Source organism: Mauremys reevesii, linkage group 7 (assembly GCF_016161935.1).
Source record: "Mauremys reevesii isolate NIE-2019 linkage group 7, ASM1616193v1, whole genome shotgun sequence".
Taxonomy (NCBI): Eukaryota; Metazoa; Chordata; order Testudines; family Geoemydidae; genus Mauremys; species Mauremys reevesii.
Genome location: NC_052629.1, coordinates 43,961,307 through 43,986,617, shown reverse-complemented (window position 1 = coordinate 43,986,617; position 25,311 = coordinate 43,961,307). Strand labels below are relative to the sequence as shown.

The following is a 25,311-nucleotide window of genomic DNA, read 5'->3' as shown; positions in this document are numbered from 1 at the left end:
TTTTATGTCGTTATGACATGTCAGTAGTAGTTGAAATATTTCTATTTATTTTTATTTTTAAAGTAATTAAAGGCAGCAGGTACTGAATGAACATCTTTTCTAGATCAAGTGTGTTCTGTTTCTTTTGAAATGGAACAGTTTGACAGTACTACTACTGCCAAGTCATAAAATGTCAAAAATATAAACATGAAAAAAACTTAAATTTGAAACAAAATTTCAGAATTCCAAAGTCAATTTTTTCCCCAACACACAAAGTTTGTTTTGAAATTTCTTTCATGGAAAATTGTCAAAATGAATACAACTTTGTGAACATTTCTGTTTTGTCAAACCAGGAAACACCATCTGTCATCACAGTGAAACACACCCAGGCAACTTGCTCCTTGCCTTGCCCAACACAAGAACAAGTTATTCATGTTTTCAGATACAATCAGCCTCTGAACCTTTTCCTAAATTTTAAACAATCTAATCAATTTTCTTACTTAAACGCCTACTGTAACTGATTTTCCCTGAAACAAGTCAGGAAGTAAATTTGACAACGCTGACACCTAGTGGCAACATTAAAAGATCAGAACTAAAATAAAACCATTATCCCACTCCTTCAATATATTACCAAATATAAAAAGCTCAGAAAGAAAGATTTTAAAAGGCTGCAAAAATATGAAGAAAACTACAGAAGCTATTATGAAAACGAAAGTTTCTAAATCAGTCATGGAAAGATTATAGAAAATAGCTGTATATACAGTTTAACAACTGTCTTTGACCTTGATCCTGCAATCACTTGCACATGATTTGATATAAAGTATGTGAGTAGTCCAGTTTAAGTCATATGGGATCTAATCTTGAAAATTATTTTTAATTAATTTGGGATTTTGAATTTAAAATACATTAACTGTTTATGTGGAGCAGTCATGTACATGAAGATTTGATACCATTAACTTGTAGTATCAGAGGGGTAGCCGTGTTAGTCTAGATCTGTAAAAGCAGCAAAGAGTCTTGTGGCACCTTATAGACTAACAGACGTTTGGGAGCATGAGCTTTCATGGGTGAATACATCCGACGTGGTGTTGCATCCGACGAAGTGGGTATTCACCCACGAAAGCTCATGCTCCCAAACGTCTGTTAGTCTATAAGGTACCACAAGACTCTTTGCTGCATTAATTTCTAGGGGTGCAGATCAGAACTGAAATCACTTTATTATCAAACATAAACTTTATTATCCAGTATACAGCACTCATGTTTTCGATATGATACCAAATTACTGTTCTGTTTTTGCAAACAATTGTTTCTTTTGCCTGTGAGGTGGCATATAAGAAGACTTTGTGATGTAATAACTGCAGAAGGCTCTTAAGTGTTCCATGGAACCCTGGAGTTTTCTGTAGCTTCCCTGTCAGAACCTTATTTTCATGAGTAGTCACAGTGACTGCCAAACTACCCTTACGACCCATTAATCTATATGCACTACTTATTGTGTTATAGTACCTTACACCCTTTGGATGCTTGATGTCCCTGCTAAATCCTACCCCCTTCTCTGTGTCAATTTCTGGAAGTGGAACAGACTTATGCTGAAATCCAAAGCCACCTAATACAAGGTTACTCATATTTAATATAAAACAGAGAACATATCAATTTGTCTCCCTGAATGATGGCACACATGATCTGCTAGCCATAGATAAAAGCATCTTTCTCTATCCAGAGATTCTGTGCCCTAGCACTAAGTTTCCATATTCTTACCTGTTGACGTCTGTAGGCCAAATAATCTAGATTTTCCAGATCTTTCCCAAGCTTCTGGTAGGTTTTCTGTAGTTCAGATTTACTAGACACGTTTCGTAGAGACTCATATGTTCTTTGAAACTGTGATGGTACAAGAAACAATGTCGTCATTCACATAAATATTGTCTATTTAGCTCCATTAGTTAGTGTTTTTAAAAAAAAAAATACTAACATTACGGGCTCTGTTATATTCTCATATATGCAAGAATACATTGCCACAACTCTTGAAAAGTCTATGCTTTGAGCACTTGGATATAGGGAAATATGTAGAGTCCTGGATTTGAAATTTATAGTTTGGAATTTCTGAAGACACAATTAAAGATTGTCCCCAACCCTGAAGTTCTGATCCTCACCTAAACTATGCCCAAAATCTGGTTGGTGTTCAGATCCAGGGTTGTAATTTTTTTTCCTTTTTAAATAAAAAGAGCACATACATGTTTCCTCATAGATCATGAATTCCCCCAACCCACCAAATATAAGCAGTTTCTTCCTCAACACTCTCCCAGAAGACTCTTGGAAAATACCCATCTCTAACATGTAGTGGTGTGGTAAGGATGAAAAAACACCTCTTATTATCTTGTAAAATAGTGCTGATTGAGTCCACTCACATGGAGCAGTTTGCAGGACTGAAGTCTAAGCAACTTGCATAAGGTGTCATACTATAGGAAAACTGTAGGAGCTGGGGATTGAACCTAGTTCTTCATTTACTGTGTAAGTATATTAACCACTTCTTTCCTATGCAGATAATTAACAGTTGTATATCACAGTAGACATGTATGACATGTCACAGAGACTAAAAGCACAGATTCTGACTCCGGTGCTTACAAAATACTAGAGAGACATACCTGGCATGACTAAGAAGAGAACATGGGGGTCGGGGGAGATAGGACTTTACACAAACAATGAGTCTCCTTGCTCAATTTGGTGTACAATGTATTACTTCCAACTTTAAAATAATTTTTACTGTACAATTTATTAATACGTATAGTAAAGCAGCAGCCACAGACCCTGATTAGGAGCAGAACCCTGTGTGCTAGCCACTGTACAAACAAAGGAAGACATGGTCTGTGTATGAACAGCTTACAGTTTTAGACAAACATTAGGCTAAGGCAGCAAAGAGTCCTGTTGCACCTTATAGACCAACAGATGTATTGGAGCATGAGCTTTTGTGCGTGAATACCCACTTCGTCGGATGCTAAGGGTGTAGAAGAGGGAGGGGACACATTCTAGTACATATTTTCTTGTATTCATTATTTAAAATTCTGAAATTACACATAGAAATCAATACATGAAAAATGCTAAGCACAACCTGTCATTCCCATTTCTTCAGGTGGGAGAACTGAGGGACAGAGAGGTGAGGTGACTTGACCAAGCCTACACAGGAAGTATTTAGATGTTTTGTATCACAGTAGGAGTGGGTTCTAAGGAGCAAATGATTACATAGCCTACAAGATCAGGGAAGCTCATTGGTCCATCTAGGATCATACATTGTAGATAAGCGGCCTATCAAGACCCATATCCTGTCCCAACAATGGCTGATACCTCAGAGGAAAGTGAAAACCTTTATAGCCCACCAGTTGTTTAATGTTGTACATGGGGGAAAATATTCCCCTCACAATCCTGGAGCTAAGATATGCTCTAGGGTTGCATAAGATTTGAGGCAGTCTTGCCATTAAGGCAGTGGACTATAGACCATAAGATGTGTGTTAGATTCCTGGCTCTGCCACAGCCTTCTTGTAATCTTCTGCAAGTCACTTCACCTCTTTCTTCTGCAGTTCACCATCTGTAAATATACTGAAACATTGTGTTATTACGGTGATGAACACCATAGGAGAGCCTATAAATGGTTACTAGTTTGCATCAAAAGGAGTAGCAGTATCAGTGATCAAATGTACACCCCTTTAATAAACCCAAAGTGGCTGAGTATTCTGCAGAAACCAGCCTTACAGATTCATTGCATGCTACAAGTTTTATTTGTTCCATTTCTTATATGTAAGTGAATAAAGTGCTTGTAACATCTACACAATCTGCAGCACTGGAGAATGAAGCACTGCATTTAAATAGCTCGAAGTAAGAAATTGCCACTTGCAGGTTGTTGGGTTTTTTTGTTTTGTTTTGTTTTGTTAAATAGTTTTTAAGAAGTTCCCTCTACTGGCTTGATCCCTGTGGCAACACTCATGACAGGTTCCTCAGGGTATCTGTATATGATTGAGAGAAGACAGGGAGTGAGACATACTCTGTTCCCTTGACATTTTTCTATCTCACATCCATTGTAAAAACTGCAATTTGGTGCCTCGCCTCTGGCCTAGAATTCCTTGAACTTGCAACACTTTGCATTCATTAATTCACACTATAAGCATTAGAGCAGAACTTTAGTTCAAGTCAGACTGAACGAGACCATCTACAACAGGGGTGGGCAAACTTTTTGGGCCAAGGGCCACATCTGGGTGGGGAAATTTGTATACAGGGCCGGGGCAGGGCGTTGGGGTGCGGGAGAGGACGTGGGGTTGTGGGAGGGGGTGTGGTGTGCAGGAAGGGGCTCAGGGCAAGGGATTGGGGCAGAGGAGGGGTACGGGGTGTCTGAGGGGGCTCAGGGCAGGGGTGCAGGAGGGGTGCAGACTGTGGGAGGGGGCTCAGGGTTGGAGTGCACAGCGGTGCAGCAGGGGGTTGGGGTTCAAGAGGGGTGTGGGGTGTACAAGGGGGCTCAGGGCAGGGAGTAGGGGTGCAGGAGGGGTGTGTGGTGCAGGCAGGGGGCTTATGGCAGGGAGTTGGGGGGGGGGTGCAGGAGGGGTGGCAGCTGCACACACCGGGGCCAGGGCAGGCTTCCTGCATGCCTGCCCTGTCCCCAGCCCCGCACTGCTCCGGGAAGTGCTGAAGCCCCTGGAGGAGGCGGGGCAAAAGGGCTCCGCATGCGCTGCCCTTGCCGCACCCCCAGGTACCTCCCCTGAAACTCCCATTGGCCATGGTTTCCTGTTCCCGGACACTGGGAGCTGCGGGGTGCAAAGGCCCGAGGGGCCTCAGGGACGTTGGGCCAGCCGCTGCTGAGAGTGATGCGGGGCCCGCAACACCACAGGAGGCAATTCCACAGGCCAGATCCAAAGCCCTGAGGGGCCGGATCCAGCCCGTGGGCCATAGTTTGCCCACCACTGATCTACAATGACTTTTCCTATATGCAGATAAGAAGCCATGAGTATTACAGCCGCACCAGTTCAACAGGTACCTGAAAACCAAACCATAACATAGTGATCCACATGTGGATGTTACCCAAAAGCTTCCATTGACAGTGGCAAAACTGAATAGTATGGGGAGGGGTCTTTTGAGAGTCTAGAATAAACTAATGAAACGATCATAAAGTGTAGTCTTTGGATGGAGCAAAGAAACAGTTATCTAAAATGGCATCAAGGCACTAGACCACAAAAATACAAGCAAAGCAACAGATCATTTCATGCAACAACTGTTTCTTGCACAGGGAAGGTGGGACAATAGGTGCCTATATAATACAAAGCCCTGAATATCAGGACTGTCCCTATAAAATCAGGACATCTAGCCACCCTAACTGGGGAGGTCTCCTGTCATATCACTATCTCTGCAAGTCCATGCACTATATCTTACACCCTGCAGTAGCCCCACCAGAGGCGGCGAGTTATATGGGTCCGTGGGGCCCAGGCCCCACCAATAATCCAGGAGCTGGGCTCAGCCCCACCAATGTTTGGGCCCCAGGCCCTGTGCTGGGGGGTCCCCGCGTTCCAACACCCGCTCTCACTCACCGCAGCGGCCGCAGCAGCGGCAGCTCCCGGGAGGGGCCTCAGGAGCGACTGCACTCCCAGCCCATTGGCCGGGAACCCCAGCCAATGGGAGCTGCCGGGGGCGGTGCCTGTGCTGCCTGGCCGCGCCTCCACAGCAGGGAGGGGGAGCGAGCCACCGGCAGCGGCTGAGCCCTGGGCAGCCATTGTGAGCAGCAGACAGACACAGACGATGAGCTGTGGGCAGCCAGACACACACAGCCGGGGGGGGACAAACACAGACAGGGGGAGGGGGTGGACAGACAGACAGACAGACAGAGCCTGTGAGCTGTGGGGGCAGCCAGACACACACACACAGCCGGGGAGGGGGGGGGTTGGTGGGGACAGACACACACAGCTTGGGGGTTGTGGGACAGACACACACAGCGGGGGGCAGGCAGCCCAAAATGATGTTAGCCTTCTTGACAAAGGCCAGAGGAGGGAGTGTTAGTGCCTGTGTGGACTTCTGAGAAGTGCCTGGGGTGGAAGGAGATGCTGGGATGCTCTGGAACCACTCCTTCAAAGCCAGTCAGGACTCTGGGGGAGCCTCCTCTCTGAGCAGACTGTCTCCAGGGCAAGAAACTTACACCTTCCTGGGTCTGACCTCAGAGCATTCAGCATGCCCTTCCACACCATGCACTTTCCGCAGTGAGTCTGCCCAGGCTGGTCCTGGTGCAGCCAGAGGTCCCTGCACCCCAACTCGGCAGTCAGATGTGACTCTCAGCCAGACTGTAAAACAGAAGGTTTATTAGATGATGGGAACACAGTTTAAACAGAGCTTGCTGGTACAGAAAACAGAACCCCTCGGTCAGGTCCATCTTGCGGGGTGGGGAGCCCAGAACCAAGTTCTGAGTCTCTCCCCATTTCCCCAGCCAGCTCCAAACTGACACTCCCTCCTCTGGCCTCTGTGTCTCTTCCGGACAAGGAGGCCACCTGATCTCTTTGTCCCCAACACCTTCAGTTGGCATCTTGCAGGGGAAACTGAGGCACCCACACAGTATTCAGAGAAAATATTAAGAACATTCCCACTTCATCACAACAGGTACAACAAAATATAATACTGTATATTGAAGTAGGCAAGTGCTGCTTCTGACTTTCCACTTTTAATTGACCCTTGTAATCTTGTGGCGCTGACGCGTTGTAGCTTCATTTTATATCGGCTTACAGGGCGGGAGCGGGGGGGCACCACCATTTTGGGCCCCACCAAAAATTATACAAACCTGCCGCCTATGAGCCCCACAGATTAATAATGCATCAAGCCAAAAACCTCTCACTACAGATCATAATATTAGGAGCCTCCTGTGCCTGGTAACAAGACTGCAGGGATCAGTGAATCACTTCTAGTGGGAAAAAACATGCATATAAAACTGTAAGGATAGCTCTCCTCAGGAGGCTAAATATCCAAGAAATAGCCCCAAGAGGCTGTAACGTTAGCAGCGATATTCCACAAAAGTGGAAGAGACATCTTTCTCAAGAAGAGAGTGGAAGAAAAAACAGTGTTTTCCCTCAGAATAAAAATATACAAATAAGCTAACTATAAGCAAATGAACACAAGTTTTTCCTGGTCTCAGAAGGATGCAGTGATGTGACTCTTTGTCAGAGTCACATCACTGCATCCTTCTGAGACCAGGAAAAACTTGTGTTCATTTGCTTATAGTTAGCTTATTTGTATATTTTTATTTTGAAAAATATACAAATATTTGACAAAGGTTATAACCATTTTTAAATCTACAGGGCACATACAATCTACCTACATCTCTCAAGCTATCCTGGTCTGGGAAACTTTCACGTGTATTATTCTGAGATGAGGGAGGGGAGAAGAGTCCAGCCCCCTCTCTCTCAACTTTCTGTTAACAGAAATAAAACATTTAGATGCTCAATTTTCCTCATTACTTCACCAAGATAGACACATCCCAGTCCCTAGAAGTTCAGGAGAAGTACCTTCATAGTTGCCTTTACCTAAAGACTTCCCTGTCTCTTTTTTTCTCTGAAAGGAAACTTGCTATTTCTTTTTAAGCCTCTTGGTTACATACAAGGTGCAGCTGTCTTAAAGGAGTCAGGTTTGATAGGATCCAGCTGAGCATTCTCTGTTTTTTCCCTGAGCAGAGGAACAAACTCCCCTGGGTTCATGTGATACCTGTAACACTCCTGAACCACTTTCTGCTTTGATCACACTTCTTATGAAGCAAGCTGGATTGGGAGGGTATTATGACAATGAGGGTATTACTGCCTATCAGGTTACCATAAATAACTTTATAGCACTTTTCAAAATACACAGGCTTCCCTTTTGATTGAGTCCATGAACAGTATTACAGTCCTTGTGTAATAAAAAACAAAATCAACAATCATAAAACTTGAGCCAGAGTAAGAGGAAACAGCTGTTTTGGTAATAACACACAAAAAGTGGCTATCACATTATCTAGGAACCAAGCACCCATTGTCAGAATATTGACAAATGAACACTGAATGTCTCCCAAGTAGGAAACAAGATGAACTTGTAACAAGGGCCTTAAAATAAATGGGACAATTTTCACAATCCCATTTTGGGTAACATTAAGCACTTGGAACATCAAATGTGATTCTGGAACAGATGATAGTCTAGGTGGTAAGCTAATTAGGACAGTGTTGTCAATATGGTCTCTTCATATGCAGGATATTGGAGATCTAGCATAGTGTGGACATTAACTGAAAATGGAAGATATTCTCAGTGATCTTGTGGTCACCCCTTGAACTGTGATTATAGTTCCATTTATCTGAAAACTTGACTTAAAGTTAGGGTATGGAGAGTTTATTCTGTGTTCAAATTCTTTACCCCCAGCCTTTAATAATCACAGTCAAAGTTCTCTATATATTTCAGCTTGCCTCTGCATTTTCTGTTAAAGTCTTTGTTTTGTTGATTGTTATGGGAGCTTGGTTTGGCTGTAGCAAGAAAATTAATTCATAATATTGGCTTTGGCAGAATATCAGTCATACAATGGGGAGTTTCCCTGTAGTTTCTTAAGAAACAGTTTAATTCTTTTATGTAATGCTTTGTTCCAGCTACTATCAATAGCAACTTTTCCAGAATCCTCATAAAACAGTCTGGTGAAGTTCAAGATTGTTCAAATCTCAGGTTTTGGTTAATGCCCATCTCTAATATGAACCTGAGGTATTCTGGCATAAAACTTGGCACAGTCCATATTGTTGAAGAGTGGAGTTTTGGGAATATCATACACAATTCTTTGTCCAGATTTAGCAGGACTCCCTTGGCAAAGATGACAATCACAGTATGAGAAATCAGAATAATCAGCAGCAAATCACCAGCTGACAACCACATAGGAGGTCACCAAAATCCAAGACGACTTCCAAGAAAGATAGCTTAGACAGTTTAAAAAAGGGGGCACAGTGTTTTCAATGCTGCAGCTAAAGCAGACCTGATTTGATGCAGTATTCCAGACTATTATGATAGCTTTGGCTGGGAATAACAATTTTTACTGAAGCAGCTGATTTGTCTTTACAAATCCTAGTGTCCCAGGAGAGAAGGAAATGCACATTTGCTTCAGCACTGTCAGTTGTTGTATAGGTGGCACATGCAGACTGTATGAACATAAGAATGGCCATTCTGGGTCAGACCAAAGGTTCATCTAGCCCAGTATCCTGTCTTCTGACAGTGGCCAGTGCCAGGTGCCCCAGAGGGAATGTACAGAACAGGTAATCATCAAGTGATCCATCCCGTCACTCATTCCCAGTTTCTGGCAAACAGAGGCTAGGGACAGGGGTGGTGAGTTGTATGGGCCTGTGGAGCCTGGGCTCCAGCAATATTCAGGGCCCAGGGGCCCAGCTCCACCAATATTTGGGGCTGGGTCTCTCCCCTGGCCCCGCCTTCCACCCCCACACATCTCCCCCAAGTGTCCCCCGGTCCCCACTTGCTGCCCCTATGCACCTCCCTCGGACCGTCCCTGCCTCCCCTGTAGCTCCATGCTAACTCCACTCTGCCGGCTCTGGTCATCAACTGTTGCCACAGGGTCTTAGTGCCCCCCAACTACTAGTGGCAAGCAGGGGCGGCTCTAGCTTTTTGGCCGCCCCAAGCAGTCATGCGCGGGAGGCGCCCCGGAGCCACGGGAGCTGCGGACCTCCCGCGGGCATGACTGCAGAGGGACCGCTGGTCCCGCGTGGCTCGGCTGGACCTCCCGCGGCTGCGGACGGCTCGCGGGTCCGGCGGCTCCGCTTGAGCTGCCGCAGTCACGGCTGCGGGAGGTCCAGCCGAGCCGCGGGACAAGCGCCCCCTCCGCAGTCATGCCTGCGGCAGTTCCAGTCGTCCCAGGGCTCCGGTGGACCTCCCGCAGCCGTGACTGCGGAAGGTCCACCGGCCCAGCCTGCCTTCCCCCCCCGGCCCAGCCTGACGCCCCCTACATTTTGCTGCCCTAGGCACCAGCTTGTTTTGCTGGTGCCTAGAGCCGCCCCTGGTGGCAAGGCAGGCTGCCCTTACCCTGCCCTTCCACCTCAGACCCTTCCTTTTTCTGGCAGGACCCTCCACCAGCATAGGGCCCTCACTGCCTGCAGTCACCACTCCTGCCCCACGCTGGGCAAGGGGCAGCCCCATCCCTCACCCCCAGTGAGACTACATTCCTGGACCTGAGAGGGGCCCTAGGAGCACATGCAGTGACAATGGTGCAGGGTGAGTGTGCGGCCAGGCGGGAGATGGGGGCCCCTCCCCCCAGAGCTCACTGCTGCCAGTGGGGAGAGGGCTGCAGGGAGTCCTCTCTGGCCCCAGCCCTGGGACAGCCTGCCTGCACCACAAACTCACCCCCAGCCCTGCCCCACCCCAGAGCCCGCACCCCCAGCCAGATTTCTCACGCCCCTGCATCCCAACCCTCTGCCCTAGCCCTGAGCCCCCTCCCACACCCCAACCCCTCATCCCCAGCCACACCCCAAACCCAGCCCCAGCCCCACCCCACAGCCCTCACCCCTGCACCCCCTCCCTCCACACCCCCTGCAACCCTCAAACTCCCTCCCAGAGCCTGCACCCCCTCCCTCCGCATTCCCTCCCATCCCCAAACTCCCTCCCAGAGCATGCACCCCCACTCCCTTCCCACACACCCTCTCCCGCCCCCGAACTCCCTCCCAGAGCCTGCACCCCTCACCCCCTCCTGTACCCCTACCCCCTGCCCCATCCCAGAGCCTGCATCCAGCACCCAAACTCTATCCCAGAGGCTGCACCCCAGACCCCCCATCCAAACTCCTTGTCAGAGCCCAACCTCTCACCCCTTCTGCACCCAAACTCCCTCCCAGTGCCTGCACCCTGCACCCCTCCGGCACCCCAATCCCCTTCCCAAGCCCAATACCTGCACCCCAGACCTCCCCCCCACCCAAACTCCCTCCCAGAGCCTTAGGCAGGTGGAGGGCAGAGTTTTGGGGGGGCGGTTCTGGACAGCACCAAAATTTCTGCAAACCTGCCACCCCTGGCTAGGGACACCATCCCTGCCTATCCTGACTAATAGTCATTCATGGACCTATCATCCATGAATTTATCTAGCTCTTTTTTTAACCTTGTCATAGTCTTGGCCTTCACAACATCCTCTGGCAAAGAGTTCCACAAGTTGACTGTGCATTTGTGTGAAGAAATACTTCTTTTTGTTTGTTTTAAACCTGCTGCCTATTTAAAGGAAGATGCCTGGAAAAGTAATCTGCAGCATTAAGTTTGCCAGGACTATATATCAATGCAGTGTCAAATTCATAGTTTCAACATCTTCAACACAAATTGGACTGCGTAGATAGAAGAAGGCATCATTAAACATGTCTTATCATCGGTAACAGTATGCTGATGTCCATACAGGCAGAAGTGGAAGTGCAGACTTCCCCAGCTGACAGCAAGCATTTCTATTTCAATTTGTGAATCATATTTGACTAGTCACAGAGTTTTTCTGGCATATGTCTGAAAATCAAGCTGAGTCATAAAGTGACACGTTCAGTTGGGCTATAAGAGGCCCTTAATCTGTTGTAATTTTACATTCCTCATTCAAATTCAGGGCCAACTCTACAACAGAAGTAGAACAAAGAGTCTGCCACTGCAGAATATGGAATAATGGTTCTTTCCCAGTTTGTCTAAGGAAGGAAAAAGCCTGAGAGCCGTTGCTGTTCCGAATATCAATATTATCACCCTTCATTGTGCAAGGCAGAAAATACAGCACTGATCTATTTTATGTGCTTGTTAAATACTTTTTTTAAATATATGGCTGAATATGAGTTGAATTAAGGATGAGAAGCAAATTTAATCTCCACTTTGAAAAAAGAAGGCAGTTCATTAAAAAGTGCCTTAATGTTTTAATATGCACTGCTGCTTTAAAAGACTAAATTATACTAAATGTACTATTTTAAATCACTATGGGACAGGTCTGGGAGAACCATTAAAAAGCACTCTGAAATTCCAATTACTAAATACACACTTATGAAAAAACTGTTGCTCTCATGATATTTTTCTGTAATGCCTCTATAGAATTTTATGGAGAATAGGTCACACAGTACCCTCAATCCAGGAAACATCAGATGATCTTTCTCTCAATGGACTGAAGACATGCATTTCGATGATAAAGTGTATGCAATATGTTTTGCGAGCATTTATTCATTTCTGCTTCCCAGAGCAAAGGTGAGTTATTAAATGAAATTTGTCTCGATCAGAATGATCTGTGCATTCCTGAGTTGCAAATAACTGTTGAGCAGATGAAATAATACTGACTTTATTGTTATACTAGCAACTAATAATCTACTAGAACAAAATGAATTTCCAAGGCCATTTTACCAAACAAAAATTTGCCACCTAAGATTAGAATTCAGAAGATATTCCACAGAGAATGAGTTTCACATTATTGTCATTTACCCCTTGAATATGATGCTTTAGATTTACTTCAGTTTGAGTGTTGCTGTAGTGGTGAATTAAAAGGTTGTAAAAACACAATAATGACCATTTCACAACAAGGCATTTAGGAACATGTTTTGTGATGTGTTTGTGCAGTCTGACACAATGGAGTCCCAATACCTGACTGGGGTGGCTAGGCACTTCAACAATAAAAATACATAATTTTTTGATGGAAATACCTGCCCATTTTTATTTACCTTAATCCCATCTTCAGGTCTCTCAAGTACCTTTCTATCCCCTCCATCTTTAGAAATAACACTAGTTTCTCCAAGTCAATTATACTCTTCACTTCTAATATATTAGAATTATTATAATAGGTATTATTCCATATATCTATTACCCTTGGCATCAAATAGTTCTGCCTAAGCTCCCCATTATCTTTTTTAGTTCAGAAATTCTCATTTTTGAATCCTTTACTATTATGACAAATATACCTCCATCAGTTTTATAAATCTTTAATTTAAAGTTCTGTTAAGTCACTTCTAAAATCTCTTCTTTCCTATTTAAAATAAGACCAGTTCCTTCACCCCTTTTTTCATAGCTGGGCTGTGTAAACAGCTTGCATAGAACTTCACACATGCTTGTGAACCTGAAATGGATGTGGTTCATTTTCTCTCTCTCTCTCTCTCTCTCTCTCTCTCTCACACACACACACATACACACACACACACTCACGAAACTGGTGCCCTCCCTTTCACTGGGCTCCTTGCTCCCCTTCCCCTTCCCCATAAGGAGTTAATGGGGTGCACCCTCCGAGCAGGGTCTTCTTGAATGCAGCCTATTATGCTGCCTCCTCCCCTTCTCATAAAGGTCTTTCTTAGTATATAGGCTTGTTTGCCAGCCTGAGTTTGAATTTTGGGTTTGACGTTTTAATACTCACATCTAATACTAATATATGTAAATAACAATGAACAAAGAGACTGTGTCTTGCATTTCCCACAACCAGATGGGGCTTTTAGTACAATGGGAAAAAATAAGGGATACAGCAAAAGTGTTACTGGGCATGGTGGGAATATATAAGCACAGATTTGAAGACTGCCTCAACTCCTTATCTCAAGGCAAGGTCAAGCAACCAGTTGGGAGGGGCAAGAGAGGATGGGGGGCTGAGGGGGAGGTAAAACACTAAAAGACCAGAGAAATGCCTGCCCATGACCAGAGTACAACCTCACTCCTTGCCCCTGCCATGGGATACAAAAAAGGTGGGACAAAGACCCCCAAACAGAACATGACCATAAGTTGTAAGAGTCTTCTAAATGGGTACCATTCTCCTGTCCGCCCTATAACAAAGTGGACTGCCCCTTTAAGGACTAGAAGGATAGGGACAACTGGCTCTGTTCAGTTATCTGATACAGCTAGAAGGGGGTCAGTAATCCCTATAAAGACCCAACAGAGCTCAGTTGGAGATGTTGGCTGCTGTGACTCATGCTGGTGCACACCGAGAGGTCTCTGCACCCTACACCTATGTTTGTTGGGGAATAGCTCTGTTTTCTCTTCTGCTGCCTCATTTTCCCCTCAGTTCTACAGGCCGACCATACATCCACATTCTTCACCACATACAGGGTCATGGGTCTATCTCTTGCAGTCCAGAAAGGACTAACACCACACCCAAGTCTCTTTCAGCCCCTTCCCTCAGGACACATTTATTAAGTTAAACAAGCAAAGTAACTCAAAAGAAAGCTCTTCCTCTGAACAACACAGGCTACAGCGGCCAGCGGTCTTTTACTCTGCAGCCCTTTCTCTCCTCCAGGGCCAGCCCCCTCCAACTGAGCATTCTCAGCCCGTCCCAGCTGGGTCTGATAATTGAACAGGGCTATATAGCTCCATGCCCCTTAGTCCTTAAAAGGGATCTATCACCTTGTTATATACCCCTGTGCCATAACAGAAGTAGTGAGATGCTCCTTCTTTAGTAACTCCTATGGGCTGGGATAGAGATACTTCATAATCCCTATTGTGGTACTAAGGGAAACCTGTTCCCTAGCAACAGTTTATTAGAATAAAAGAATCATTAAATCATTTCACACTTCCTAGGGAATCCCCATGGTTTGTAAAGTCACCTTGCTAGGGACTTGGGGCATCTCTCATAGTCTCTAGGTGACATTGTTCTGGTGCAGTAAAAGGTGGTCATTTCACAAAGCCCTATTCCTAAGTAGTTGTTTAGGACGTGCATTACCTGTGTCATTTATGTTGCAATAATTCTGCCACAAATTGTAGAGTGGAAAAATACATAGACCTATAAATACTGATGCTAGAAATACAAATAACCCATATTTGTCCCTTCTGTGGCATGCACAAACTTCAGAAGTAGTAGCAAGAATTTCTTCTGATGCCTGAACTGTAAATAAGGATCTGTAAGTCCAGATCAACTACAGTAAGACAACCAAGGGACTAAAGCCTCTCTCAGATATTCCTGTACATCTCTCTAAAATGACTCACAATTTTTTGAGAACCATCCCTCATTATGGGCTTGACTCAAAACTTGTGGAACTCAGTGGAAAGTCTACAATAGTGTGAGATGTGATTTGGATCAAGACTATGCTTACCTACATTCACATTTAATTTTTGATGTTACATTGCATCATATCAGGGCATCAAAACTGTAAACACACATCACTCGGACAATACACCAGAATAGAATGGGATGACGAGGTGCCTATTGCAGCGTACCATCACATTCTACTCCGACCAGCAGTGGCACAAATAGAAAAAAAATAAATACCAAAAAGAATGAAGCACAAGTCAACTGAGGTTACTCAAATCATTTTTACACTGCTTGGAACACTTTTAACACTTAAGGAGGCAGGGAGGAGGAGGAGCAGATAATGATCTTCCCAAAGAAGCCTGGCTTCGCATGTAGCTTCTTGTTTCCTACCACTTTTCTTCCTCTTTCCTGGATAGTTTTAAATAAATCTAGGTCAGTGCTTTATCGATATTACTGAGTCTACTGAGAAGTGTGTGAAAAATATGTAAATGTAAACAGTAAATCTACAAACAAACAGGACAAGGAGAAGAAAGAAAGTATGCTGGATCAGCAGGATCTGAAATATATTAGAGGAAAGACATGCTGGTGGGCTCTTTGAATAAAAATTCTTACCTTCTTGCTTTTCTCCTCTGATCAATAAGTTCAAAGTAATTCCACCAGTCTATTAATTCACTTAATTAAACAATATTGAGCATCACTTCTAAAGTGAATGAGGCTGAAAATGGACTGTTGAGTCAAAGGACTAGATGCATGGGACAGACTTTAGTCTGACCATATCATTCACAACAATGATGAAGTTATAGAGAAGGTTAGGAGGCTCTGAATGCTAAATAAGGGAAATAATGTTTAGGCAGTAGGTCAGAAAGGAGACATTTTGGCAAACATGGATTCCCTTACTATTGTTGATCAATGAAATAAATGAAGAAACTAAAGTGAAAAAATATCACCAATTGCTTCACTGGTAAAGCTTATTCATGCTTCATTTGTTCTGAGTGAGACACCCATAAAAGGTTTACTTTAGAAAAACAGTTCTCTAAAGTTGGTAAATAATACAGTCCTGTCCTCATCACTGATCAGCCAATGATGTAATCTTTCTTGTGTTTCAAGATCCAATTTTGTAGTCATTCAATATCATACTGAGTAACTTTAATGGATGGAGTTTCTGTGAAACCAATATAAACAATCCCTCCAGCTTAGAGAATGCTCCATTTCTTTTGCATGTGTATCCTTATTGTTTACATTGCTCCATGGTGTCATAAGGCTGCTGCCTCCACAATCAGCTGAAAGTAGTATCATGCCATCAGAGTACAATCAGTCACAGAGTTTGTGCTGATGTTGTAGTGTTGAGAGCTTTCTTGGATGGAGTTTCTATGCAACCAGAGAAAAGAAATGAAATTCTTCCTTTTCATGTTACATATGCAGTTCCAATTAAGCTGATCTTACTAAAATCGGTTATTCTTCTGTCACCTACTTACTCATAATACTATACTGAAAACACAATAATTTGTTATGCAGTACATATATATTGCTTATTCCAGCTAACCTCAGAATGACACATGAGACTCTGAGAGGATTTCTCTGGCAACTAATCATATTGCAGTTGTTTCTTTTCTCTTTTGTGTGCCATAATTTTCTAATAAAATTGAAGTTTAACAATACAGATTCATTTTCTGTAGTACAATGAGTGGAGAAACACTGCTTGCAGCATCCCATTTTACCAGAGAGAAGCTGGCTTTGAAATGTTCCATCAAACAGTGCGGTAACAAACCTAAATTCTACTGAGTGAGTAATACGATTAACTTTCAACATTTCTTCATTGTATGCATTTTATAAATAATCCATAAAAATATATGGATTCCATGCAACATAATTCAGATAATACAATAAATATGTAACTGGGAACTGATCCTTTCATGATGCTGGCCTATTTTCTTTCATTTTAATACGTACAACAAATATTTCATTTCATTCATTCTGTACTGAATGATATAACCTTTAAAATTAATTTCGTTTCAAGGATCAAACTCCTTGATTTTAGTCTACAAAAATTAAAAAGCTCAGAGCCATGGAAATGAAAGGCAAAGAACTTTTTCATCTCCTCTCAAATGATTAATAACAGCTATACAACTCAGATCCTCATGAAGAAATAGGACAGTGTGTTAGAGCTATCTGTTTTAGAACAGGTTCAAAGAAAAACTTCTCAAGGCATATTTAAAAAGTATTGTATTTCTAAGATATATGCACTTGGAATATTTAAGATGACACAGCAAAGACAAAGTTTGCTTTCCATGCTGCAGAAACCTTATGGAAACTAAATGTGTTTTGCTGGACCGGGTCCATGTGTAGGGATATTAAAGAAGGTTTATATTGAACATGGTTTATATGAAAAATGATTTATTGTTAGAAATAATTTATTGTTAATTAATACTTTATAAATTAAGGTTTATGTTAGAAGTAAATTTGTGATTCCCACCATTTAGCCTCTAACCTGCAAGCCACCAGCTGTGTCTGTGTAAAGCCTGCTCAAAGAGATACTTGGTATAAAACTTGTTAAGCTCAAAGAAATACTTTGTATAAAACTTGCTAAACATTAATTAACTCTAAGTAAGTTAAAACAGTAGCTGTTATAGTGTATAGATAGAGACCCCCACCCTCTGTAAGTTTTCATCTCACTTTATCTTTGCTTGTTAAAAGACAGGGAGTCTCACATAAATTGGTAACACCCCAAAAAGTAAAGAGACAGTGAAATAGATGTGATTAAGATAAAGAATGTATGTGACTGAATGGTTAGGGAGTCACCAGCCTGAAGAATTCAGTGTCGGCTGAAGAAGGTGTCAAGTGGGATCAACCAGATGACCCCCGGAGGGCAAACTGGAATCCACCCACCACACCTCAAAGGAAGGAAAAACAAAACACCTAATAACATGGAGCCAGCCATCTGCTGATTGATTTAGCAACAGCAGAATGAAGCAACTCTCATGAACTGACATAGGAATAAATTCCTATAAAACTGGACTCTAAAGACTGAGGACTTTGAGTCTATGGTTCTGCCGCCAGCCTCCAGGAGCATCAGATGCATCTGACACAGACTCGGCTCCATCCTCATGACCAAGATACCTGGCCAGTAACTTGGCATGAGCAACATCTAGGCTGGTAACTATAACATCTATACAGAACCTGAATGAATGATTGTGTGAATGAATATGTGTGTGTGTGTGTGTGTGTGTGTATAAGGAATAAGTAGTAATAGAAATAAGTAGAAAAACATTGTCTTTTGTTTTGTTATGGTATTTACAATAAATGTGGCATCTTTGCCTTATCCCTCTTAATAAGATCCTGCTGGTTTTTATTATATTGGTATAACACACACTGAATAAAATTTGAATTTTCTAAAGCAGTTCTAACATATAATAACTAAATACTTGGTGATGACCAAAAGCTGTTGTCACTTGATGGCTAATCAGTGGCATGTGTTAAAACTACTTGGTAGTCTCCGCCCATTTCCTAATGAATAAGTGTCAACATAAAAAGATGCCATTATAACTGGTACCCTTGTTGGCTGACTCAGCAGACAGAGAATATACTATCTCCCTCCGGGACAAAGCCAAGGAATATAAGTTAGGCATTGTGGGGAATTTGTACTGCAATTTAATTTGTTCTGTGTGTTAATAATGTTGAAAACTGAATTCCTCTATCAATTTGGCAGCGTATATGAAAACTACATTTAAATAAGGGTGAAAGAAGACAATTTACGTTTTTGTACAGATTCAGTTTTTCCAAAAAATTCTTTGTCATTTTATGATTTTTCAATAATTGTTAGTTCTTTCTCCCCAGTGAAAATCATATAGTGACTCAGAGTTGTTAAAAAAAATCTATACCCAAGAATACCACCAGATTTTAGTTATTATTTGTCTTAAGAGCACTAAAAATGTTTAAGAAGGGTTCCTTTAAGATTATCAAAACATTTTCTTATATAAAAGTGTAGGGGACCAACAGGGTACTGGCTCTTTAAGACCAGAGGGGTTCATGAGAGAGGCCATTTATCCCATTCCACATGTCCAGGGAGGCAGACAAAGGCAATAACTGGAAGAGAGGAAGATGATCTCAGGGAGCAATCAGTGTGTGGGAGAGGAAATGTACAGGGCCATCCCATACCAAATTCTTTAAAGGCCCCAGGAGCTTTGCTGAGTGGGTGGGGTAAGGCTCCCCTCTCCCCCAGATAGTGCAGACAGGTGCTTGGGATTATTAGATCCACCTGGACAAGATCAAGAGACTGATTAGGGACTGGGTGGGTGACTCAAAGCCCAGTCAAGGAGGAAGAAATCAGCAAGAGGGTTTTGAAACCCCTAAACCTGAGGGGAGACTTTACAGGCCAAGGAGACTGGGATTTGAAGTACAGTCCTAGAAGGAGTGCTGAGAAACCCTAAAATTGGGGGGGAGGGCAAAAGGGGATCTTTGGAGAGCCAGATGGTATTAAATACATAAGACCCCAAGTAAAGACTCAGGGTGTGTATAAGTTATTTTTGGAACCTCAAAGGGAAACTGAAACAGTGCCACCTTAGGTTACAAGGGTGCACCTGGGATGGCACCTGGGTACAAAGACTATTGATGAAAAGTGTCAAGACAAGAAAAATTTTAATAAATATTATTATTAAGACCACTTTCAACACTCTAAACTGGCAAAATTCATACACATATAGTATATGCTGTAGGATCATGGCAGGCACCATGGCTTAGCTGGCTAAAGTACCTGCCTAGCAAACAGGAGATTGTGGGTTCATTTCCCAGCAGTGCCTTAGTGTATAATTTCGGGGGGAGGGATAGCTCAGTGGTTTGAGCATTGGCCTGCTAAACCCAGGGTCGTGAGCTCAATCCTTGAGGGGGCCATTTAGGGATCTGGGGCAAAAATCTGTCTGGGGATTGGTCCTGCTTTGAGCAGGGGGTTGGACTAGATGGCATCCTGAGGTCCCTTCCAACCCTGATATCCTATGATTCTATAGATATTTCTATACCAGATCAAGCCAATGGTCCAGCCAGCATGTCTCCAACAACTGCCAATGCTGGATGCATCAAAGGAAACATTAAAATCTCCATGATGCCTTTCACAGTGAGACACTGAAGTCCATGGGTCTACCTGTGGAGTAAGGTGTGACTCTGTATGGGCAGCCTGGAGGTCAGTCATGAAGTCACAGAGGTCATGGAAAGTCACTGAATCCATGACTTCTGCAATCTCTGTGACAGACATGGAGCCCTAAACACGAGCTACCAAAGACATGCACTGAGCCGGGGGGGGGAAAAAGAAGCTCCAGGAAAAGAATCTGAAAGAACTATATGTAATTAGCCTACAAAATATATTTAAGCAACATGATACTGGTAACTGTTTAAGTATTGGAAGTCACAAAGCAAAAACTGGGAGAAAAGCTCTTTACACAGGATACTAGTATTAAAACAGGTACTAACGGAATTAATTGAAAGAATGAATCTAGCTTATCTAATAGCATAGCATCTTGAGCATTAAGATCAACAAAAGTGTGGAACAATTTGCCTAATGAGGCAATAATAGCACATTACTAAGCATCTTTAAGCAGACGTTAAACGTAAGAAAATAGAATAAGGCTCTCTATCCTTGATGTAGGGGTCAAAAAATGATGATACAAGAGGCCCCCCTCCAAAACTCATCATCTGATGCTATGATGAGTATTACTGAAGTACCTTATTCACTTGTTTAAAAAAGGAAAGTTATTAAGCACTTTTTCCACTGTTCAGCCTTGAAGGGTAGTCTAAATTGGAGGGGGGGGGGTTAAATCTTGAGTTTATTGATTGCCAGTTAACTTGAGTTAGCTAGCATGTTGGCACATGCTAACTCAGCAAACAAGATGTTCAGTTTTACTGCCACAAATATAAAGGAATTTCAAAGTCATATGCGTGACTAGTCACAAGAACTGAGGGCAAGGCCTGGTACCAACAGTGAAAGGAAAGAGAAAAGGTGGCTTATCCAGCCACCTGGGGATTCCCCTCTGTAAAGGAAGCATAAATGCTATAAAGCCAGCTCTGTACTACCAATCCCTTCTGGTCTTGGCAAAGTGCACGGCTGCAGTAGAAGAGGTATGGCCAGAGCAAAAGTGCACTCTGGTAATATCTGACTGCTGGAATGGTCCCTTGGGAGCTGCTGAAGCTGGGTGATAATTAGAGCTGCCCTGAGGCATCTCTAACTTGTGACACAGCCAAACAACCCCAGGATAGGGCATGTGTGTGTTTAAGCGGGCACCTTTGCCCAACCTCATTCCTTGCTACCTGAAAAATGCATGTTGAAATTGCACCTGGACTCATCCAGATAGGAAACAAAAATATGTAACTTATCTGACCATCACAATTATCAACACAGCTCTGATTTCAAATGTATGCCACCAACCTATAGTTCAAAAAGAACACCAGAAATGTATTAACTGAATACATTTCAACAAAGAAATTCAGGGAAATAATCTCAAAATATTCTGGAAGAAGAATTTTTTCATATTTAGCAGTAACCAATAAACCGGAAACAATGGCAGTTTTATAGTAACTTATAACGTTTCACATAATCAACTAGGGAATATAAAATAATGCAACTTAAAATGTCACTATAGGGGGTCTATATTTATTTCCTCTCAGTGGCTCCATATCAAATTTGTTCAGTTTACAGGAGTTTTTTCTAACTGCCAATTTCACCTAGTATCTGCATTGCATTTGGTCTCATGTACTTTCACCAATAAGAGACTTTTCAATTGTAACTGGGTTGCAAATTCTGTTGGTGATGTATGATTAAGAGGAGACGCCAGCTCACTCTCCCACACCAGTGATTGTATTAGCTCTGCACAGTAGGAGGAGTAAAAAGTGATTACAAACTTTTTTGTGAAAAAATTAAACATACGTGACCTGATACACATATATGAAAAAAGTATGTTGCATCAGAAGGTGCCATTTGCAGTCACTTCTCTGACCAGTCATACTGAATTAGTGCAGATTCTACTCACCACTGTTAAATGTTGCAATAAGTAAACCACATCAATCATGTCTGCCAGAATCAGAAGTCTAGTGACAGCAGCCAGAAGGAATCGTGCTGCTTGAACAACAGCTTTCCTTTTAGGCAGATAACAGGGATCATTGGTAAATTCCCTTGCTGATGCACTTAAAGCTTCACCTGCAAAATAAAGCCACAAATTCTCTTAGGTTACATTCCAAAGCTGCAAATGTTAGGGAACATAATTTAACTGGATCAATTATTTGGCATATTGAAAATGTTGTCAATTGAACTGGCATGTTGTTAATGCCTTACAAAGAGGATCATAGACAGTTCTCTCAGCTAACCCAGATCAAGCACAGGTGTTCTGTATGATGGGTGACACTTACCTGGCTTTGCAGTGCTGTGGAAGAAATGTACTGTGACGGGTTGGATCACAGAAACCCTCTTGGGAGCTGCCACCTGATGTGCCAAGACTACTTCTACCCAGGGCCAGCTCCAGACCCCAGCGCGCCAAGCGCGTGCTTGGGGCGGCATGCCGTGGGGGGCGCTCTGCCTGTCACCGAGAGGGCGGCAGGCGGCTCCGGTGGACCTCCCGCAGGCGCCTGCGGAGGATCCGCTGGTCCCGCAGCTCTAGTGGACCTCCCGCAGGCATGCCTGCGGGAGGTCCACCAGAGCCGCGGGACCAGCGGACCCTCTGCAGGCATGTCTGCAGGAGGTCCACCGGAGCCGCGGGACCAGCGGACCCTCTGCAGGCATGTCTGCAGGAGGTCCACCGGAGCCGCGGGACCGGCGACCACCAGAGCACCCCCCGCAGCGTGCCACCTGCTTGGGGCGGTGAAATTGCTAGAGCCGCCCCTGCTTCTACCCTTGCTTTCCCTGCCAGCTCGGGACCTCAGCACCCTGTCTTGCTGAGCCAGACACGCCCATCTGCTCCAACAAGACCCAGGATCTGAATTACTTGCCCCAAAGCTGCAGGTTTACCTGAAAGCAGCTAACAGAAGTGTTCCTGTCTTTAACACTCAGATGCTCAACTCCCAATGGGGTCTAAACCCAAATAAATCCGTTTTACCCTGTATAAAGCTTATGCCGGGTAAACTCATAAATTGTTTACCCTCTATAACACTGATAGAAAGATATGCACAGCTGTTTGCTTCCCCAGGTATTAATACATACTCTGGGTCAATTACTAAGTAAAAAGTGATTTTATTAAATACAGAAAGTAGGATTTAAGTGGCTCCAAGTAGTAACAGACAGAACAAAGTAAGTCACCAAGCAAAATAAAATAAAATGTGCAAATCTATGTCTAATCAAACTGAATACAGATAATCTCACTCTCAGAGATGCTTCAGTAAGTTTTTTCCTCAGACTGGACACCTTCCAGGCCTGGGCACAATTCTTTCCCCTGGTACAGCTCTTGTTCCAGCTCAGGTGGTAGCTAGGGAATTCTTCATGATGGCTCCTCTCTCCCCTTTGTTCTGTTCCACCCCTTTATATATCTTTTGCATAAGGCGGGAATCCTTTGTCCCTCTCTGGGTTTCCCCCCATCCTTCTCAATGGAAAGACACCAGGTTAAAGATGGATTCCAGTTCAGGTGACATGATCACATGTCACTGCAAGACTTCATTGCCCACTTACCAACACACATGTATATAGGAAGACTTACAGGTAAAACACACCAATCTGCAGACAATTGTTCTGGTTAATGGGAAGTCATTAAGATTCCAAACCACCATTAATGGCCCACATTTTGCATAATTACAATAGGCCCTCAGAGTTATATTTCATATTTCTAGTTTCAGATACGAGAGATCTGAGAGATAAATGGTACATTTATACAAATAGGATGATCATACTCAGTAGATTATAAGCTTTGTAATGATACCTTACAAAAGACCTTTTGCATGAAGCATATTCCAGTTACATTATATTCACTCATTAGCATATTTTTATAAAATCATATAGACTACAATGCTACAATGTTCCGTGGAGATATTTTAAATACTATGAGAGAGAGGGCTCCCTCACAGAACACCACTGTAATCTAAGGGAAAGAGCACTGGAAGCCAGAAGGCCATGAGTTCTAAGTTTCTCTCTTCTACTTACTGCTGTTCATATTTGTGAACTTTGAAATCCTTACTGCTGATCAATGGCTCATACCCTGATCATGGGGGGGGCTGAATTTTCATACACTCAGGTCACACTGCCTCTCAGACAGAATGTGCCAGATATATGTATTGTAATCACTGCTTTTGCCATTAGACCACACTCCCCTCCAACAGCAGGAACAGAACCCAGGAATCTGGAAGGCCAACATTTTTCTGCTCTATAGAAAGCTATTGCATAATCCCTGGGTAAAGTGTGGGTCACATTCTCCTCTAGGAGCTGGTCCACAGAAGATGAGACACCTTTAGTTTAAGTGGGAAAGATCTATACAGAGAATTTGAAGATCCTGACTTAAAATCCCGCTATCAAACACATGCAGGAAATCTCTTTTATGTTTGCAAATAATGAATTTTTGTTTTTTTAGTTTTCTTCTTAAACTGTTATTTTAAATTGACACATGCATCAATCAAATCAAATGTGTGCAAACGACAAACTCTATTATACATCATCTAGATAACCAAAACTATCATCTAACCTAATGCCAGTCATAACAACCTCCATAACAGCAACATTCACTGTGTACCAATCCTGATGGAATAGGTCAGCCTGCTCCTGGTTTAATTAGCCCTGCCCTACGACGCCTGTGCTGGTTATAAGACTTAAAAAGGGAGGAAGCCCAGCAATTTGGGGCTGGTGGTGGAGAAGAGCAGTTAAACTGGAGAGAAGAGCTAGTTCCCATGGCAGGTCCCTGGAACAAGGAGCCAAGGTCAAGGGAGGCAGACCTGGGGCTGGTGTTCCACAAAGAGAACAGGGATCTGAAGAGAAGCCAAGGAGGGGTGAAAGACCATTGTGTTTTAGTGGAACCTGGACTTTCAGGAGGGAAAAGCCTGGAAAATCAGTGACATATGAATAGTGAGGAGAATCTGCTCAACATTTTAGATGTCCATACACAAATCAAGGAGCATGAGGTATAAAAGCAGGAACTGGAAGTATTAGTACATAACCTAAATTATTACTTAATGGCATCACTGAGACTTGGTGAGATAAGTCTCCTGGCTGGAATACTGGTATAGAAGGGATAGCTTATTTTAGTTCAGGAAGAACAGGAAGTGGGAAAAGGGAGTTGATGTTGCATTGTACATCAAGAATATATACACCTGTTCTGAGGTCCAGAAAAAAAAAGGCAAACCAGATGACAGTCTTTGGGTGAAAGTAGGAGGTGTGGGGGCCAGAGGCCTCCTGGCGGGCAGCTGAATGGACACGGCTCTAGCCTCCTGCC

The 25,311-nt window shown here is 43.3% G+C and overlaps 1 protein-coding gene across 2 annotated transcripts in view; it reads right to left on the bottom strand.

Annotated features, from left to right (window-relative positions):
• Window positions 1–25,311, bottom strand: part of CTNNA3 (catenin alpha 3) — a 958,387-nt gene that overhangs the window by 879,424 nt on the left and 53,652 nt on the right. For both annotated transcript variants that reach the window (XM_039481066.1, XM_039481067.1), the window contains 2 exons: window positions 21,940–22,106; window positions 1,732–1,851 (listed from right to left, as the gene is read on the bottom strand). In XM_039481066.1, the coding sequence (XP_039337000.1) occupies window positions 1,732–1,851; window positions 21,940–22,106 (287 nt within the window). The remainder of the gene's footprint in view (window positions 1–1,731; window positions 1,852–21,939; window positions 22,107–25,311) is intronic.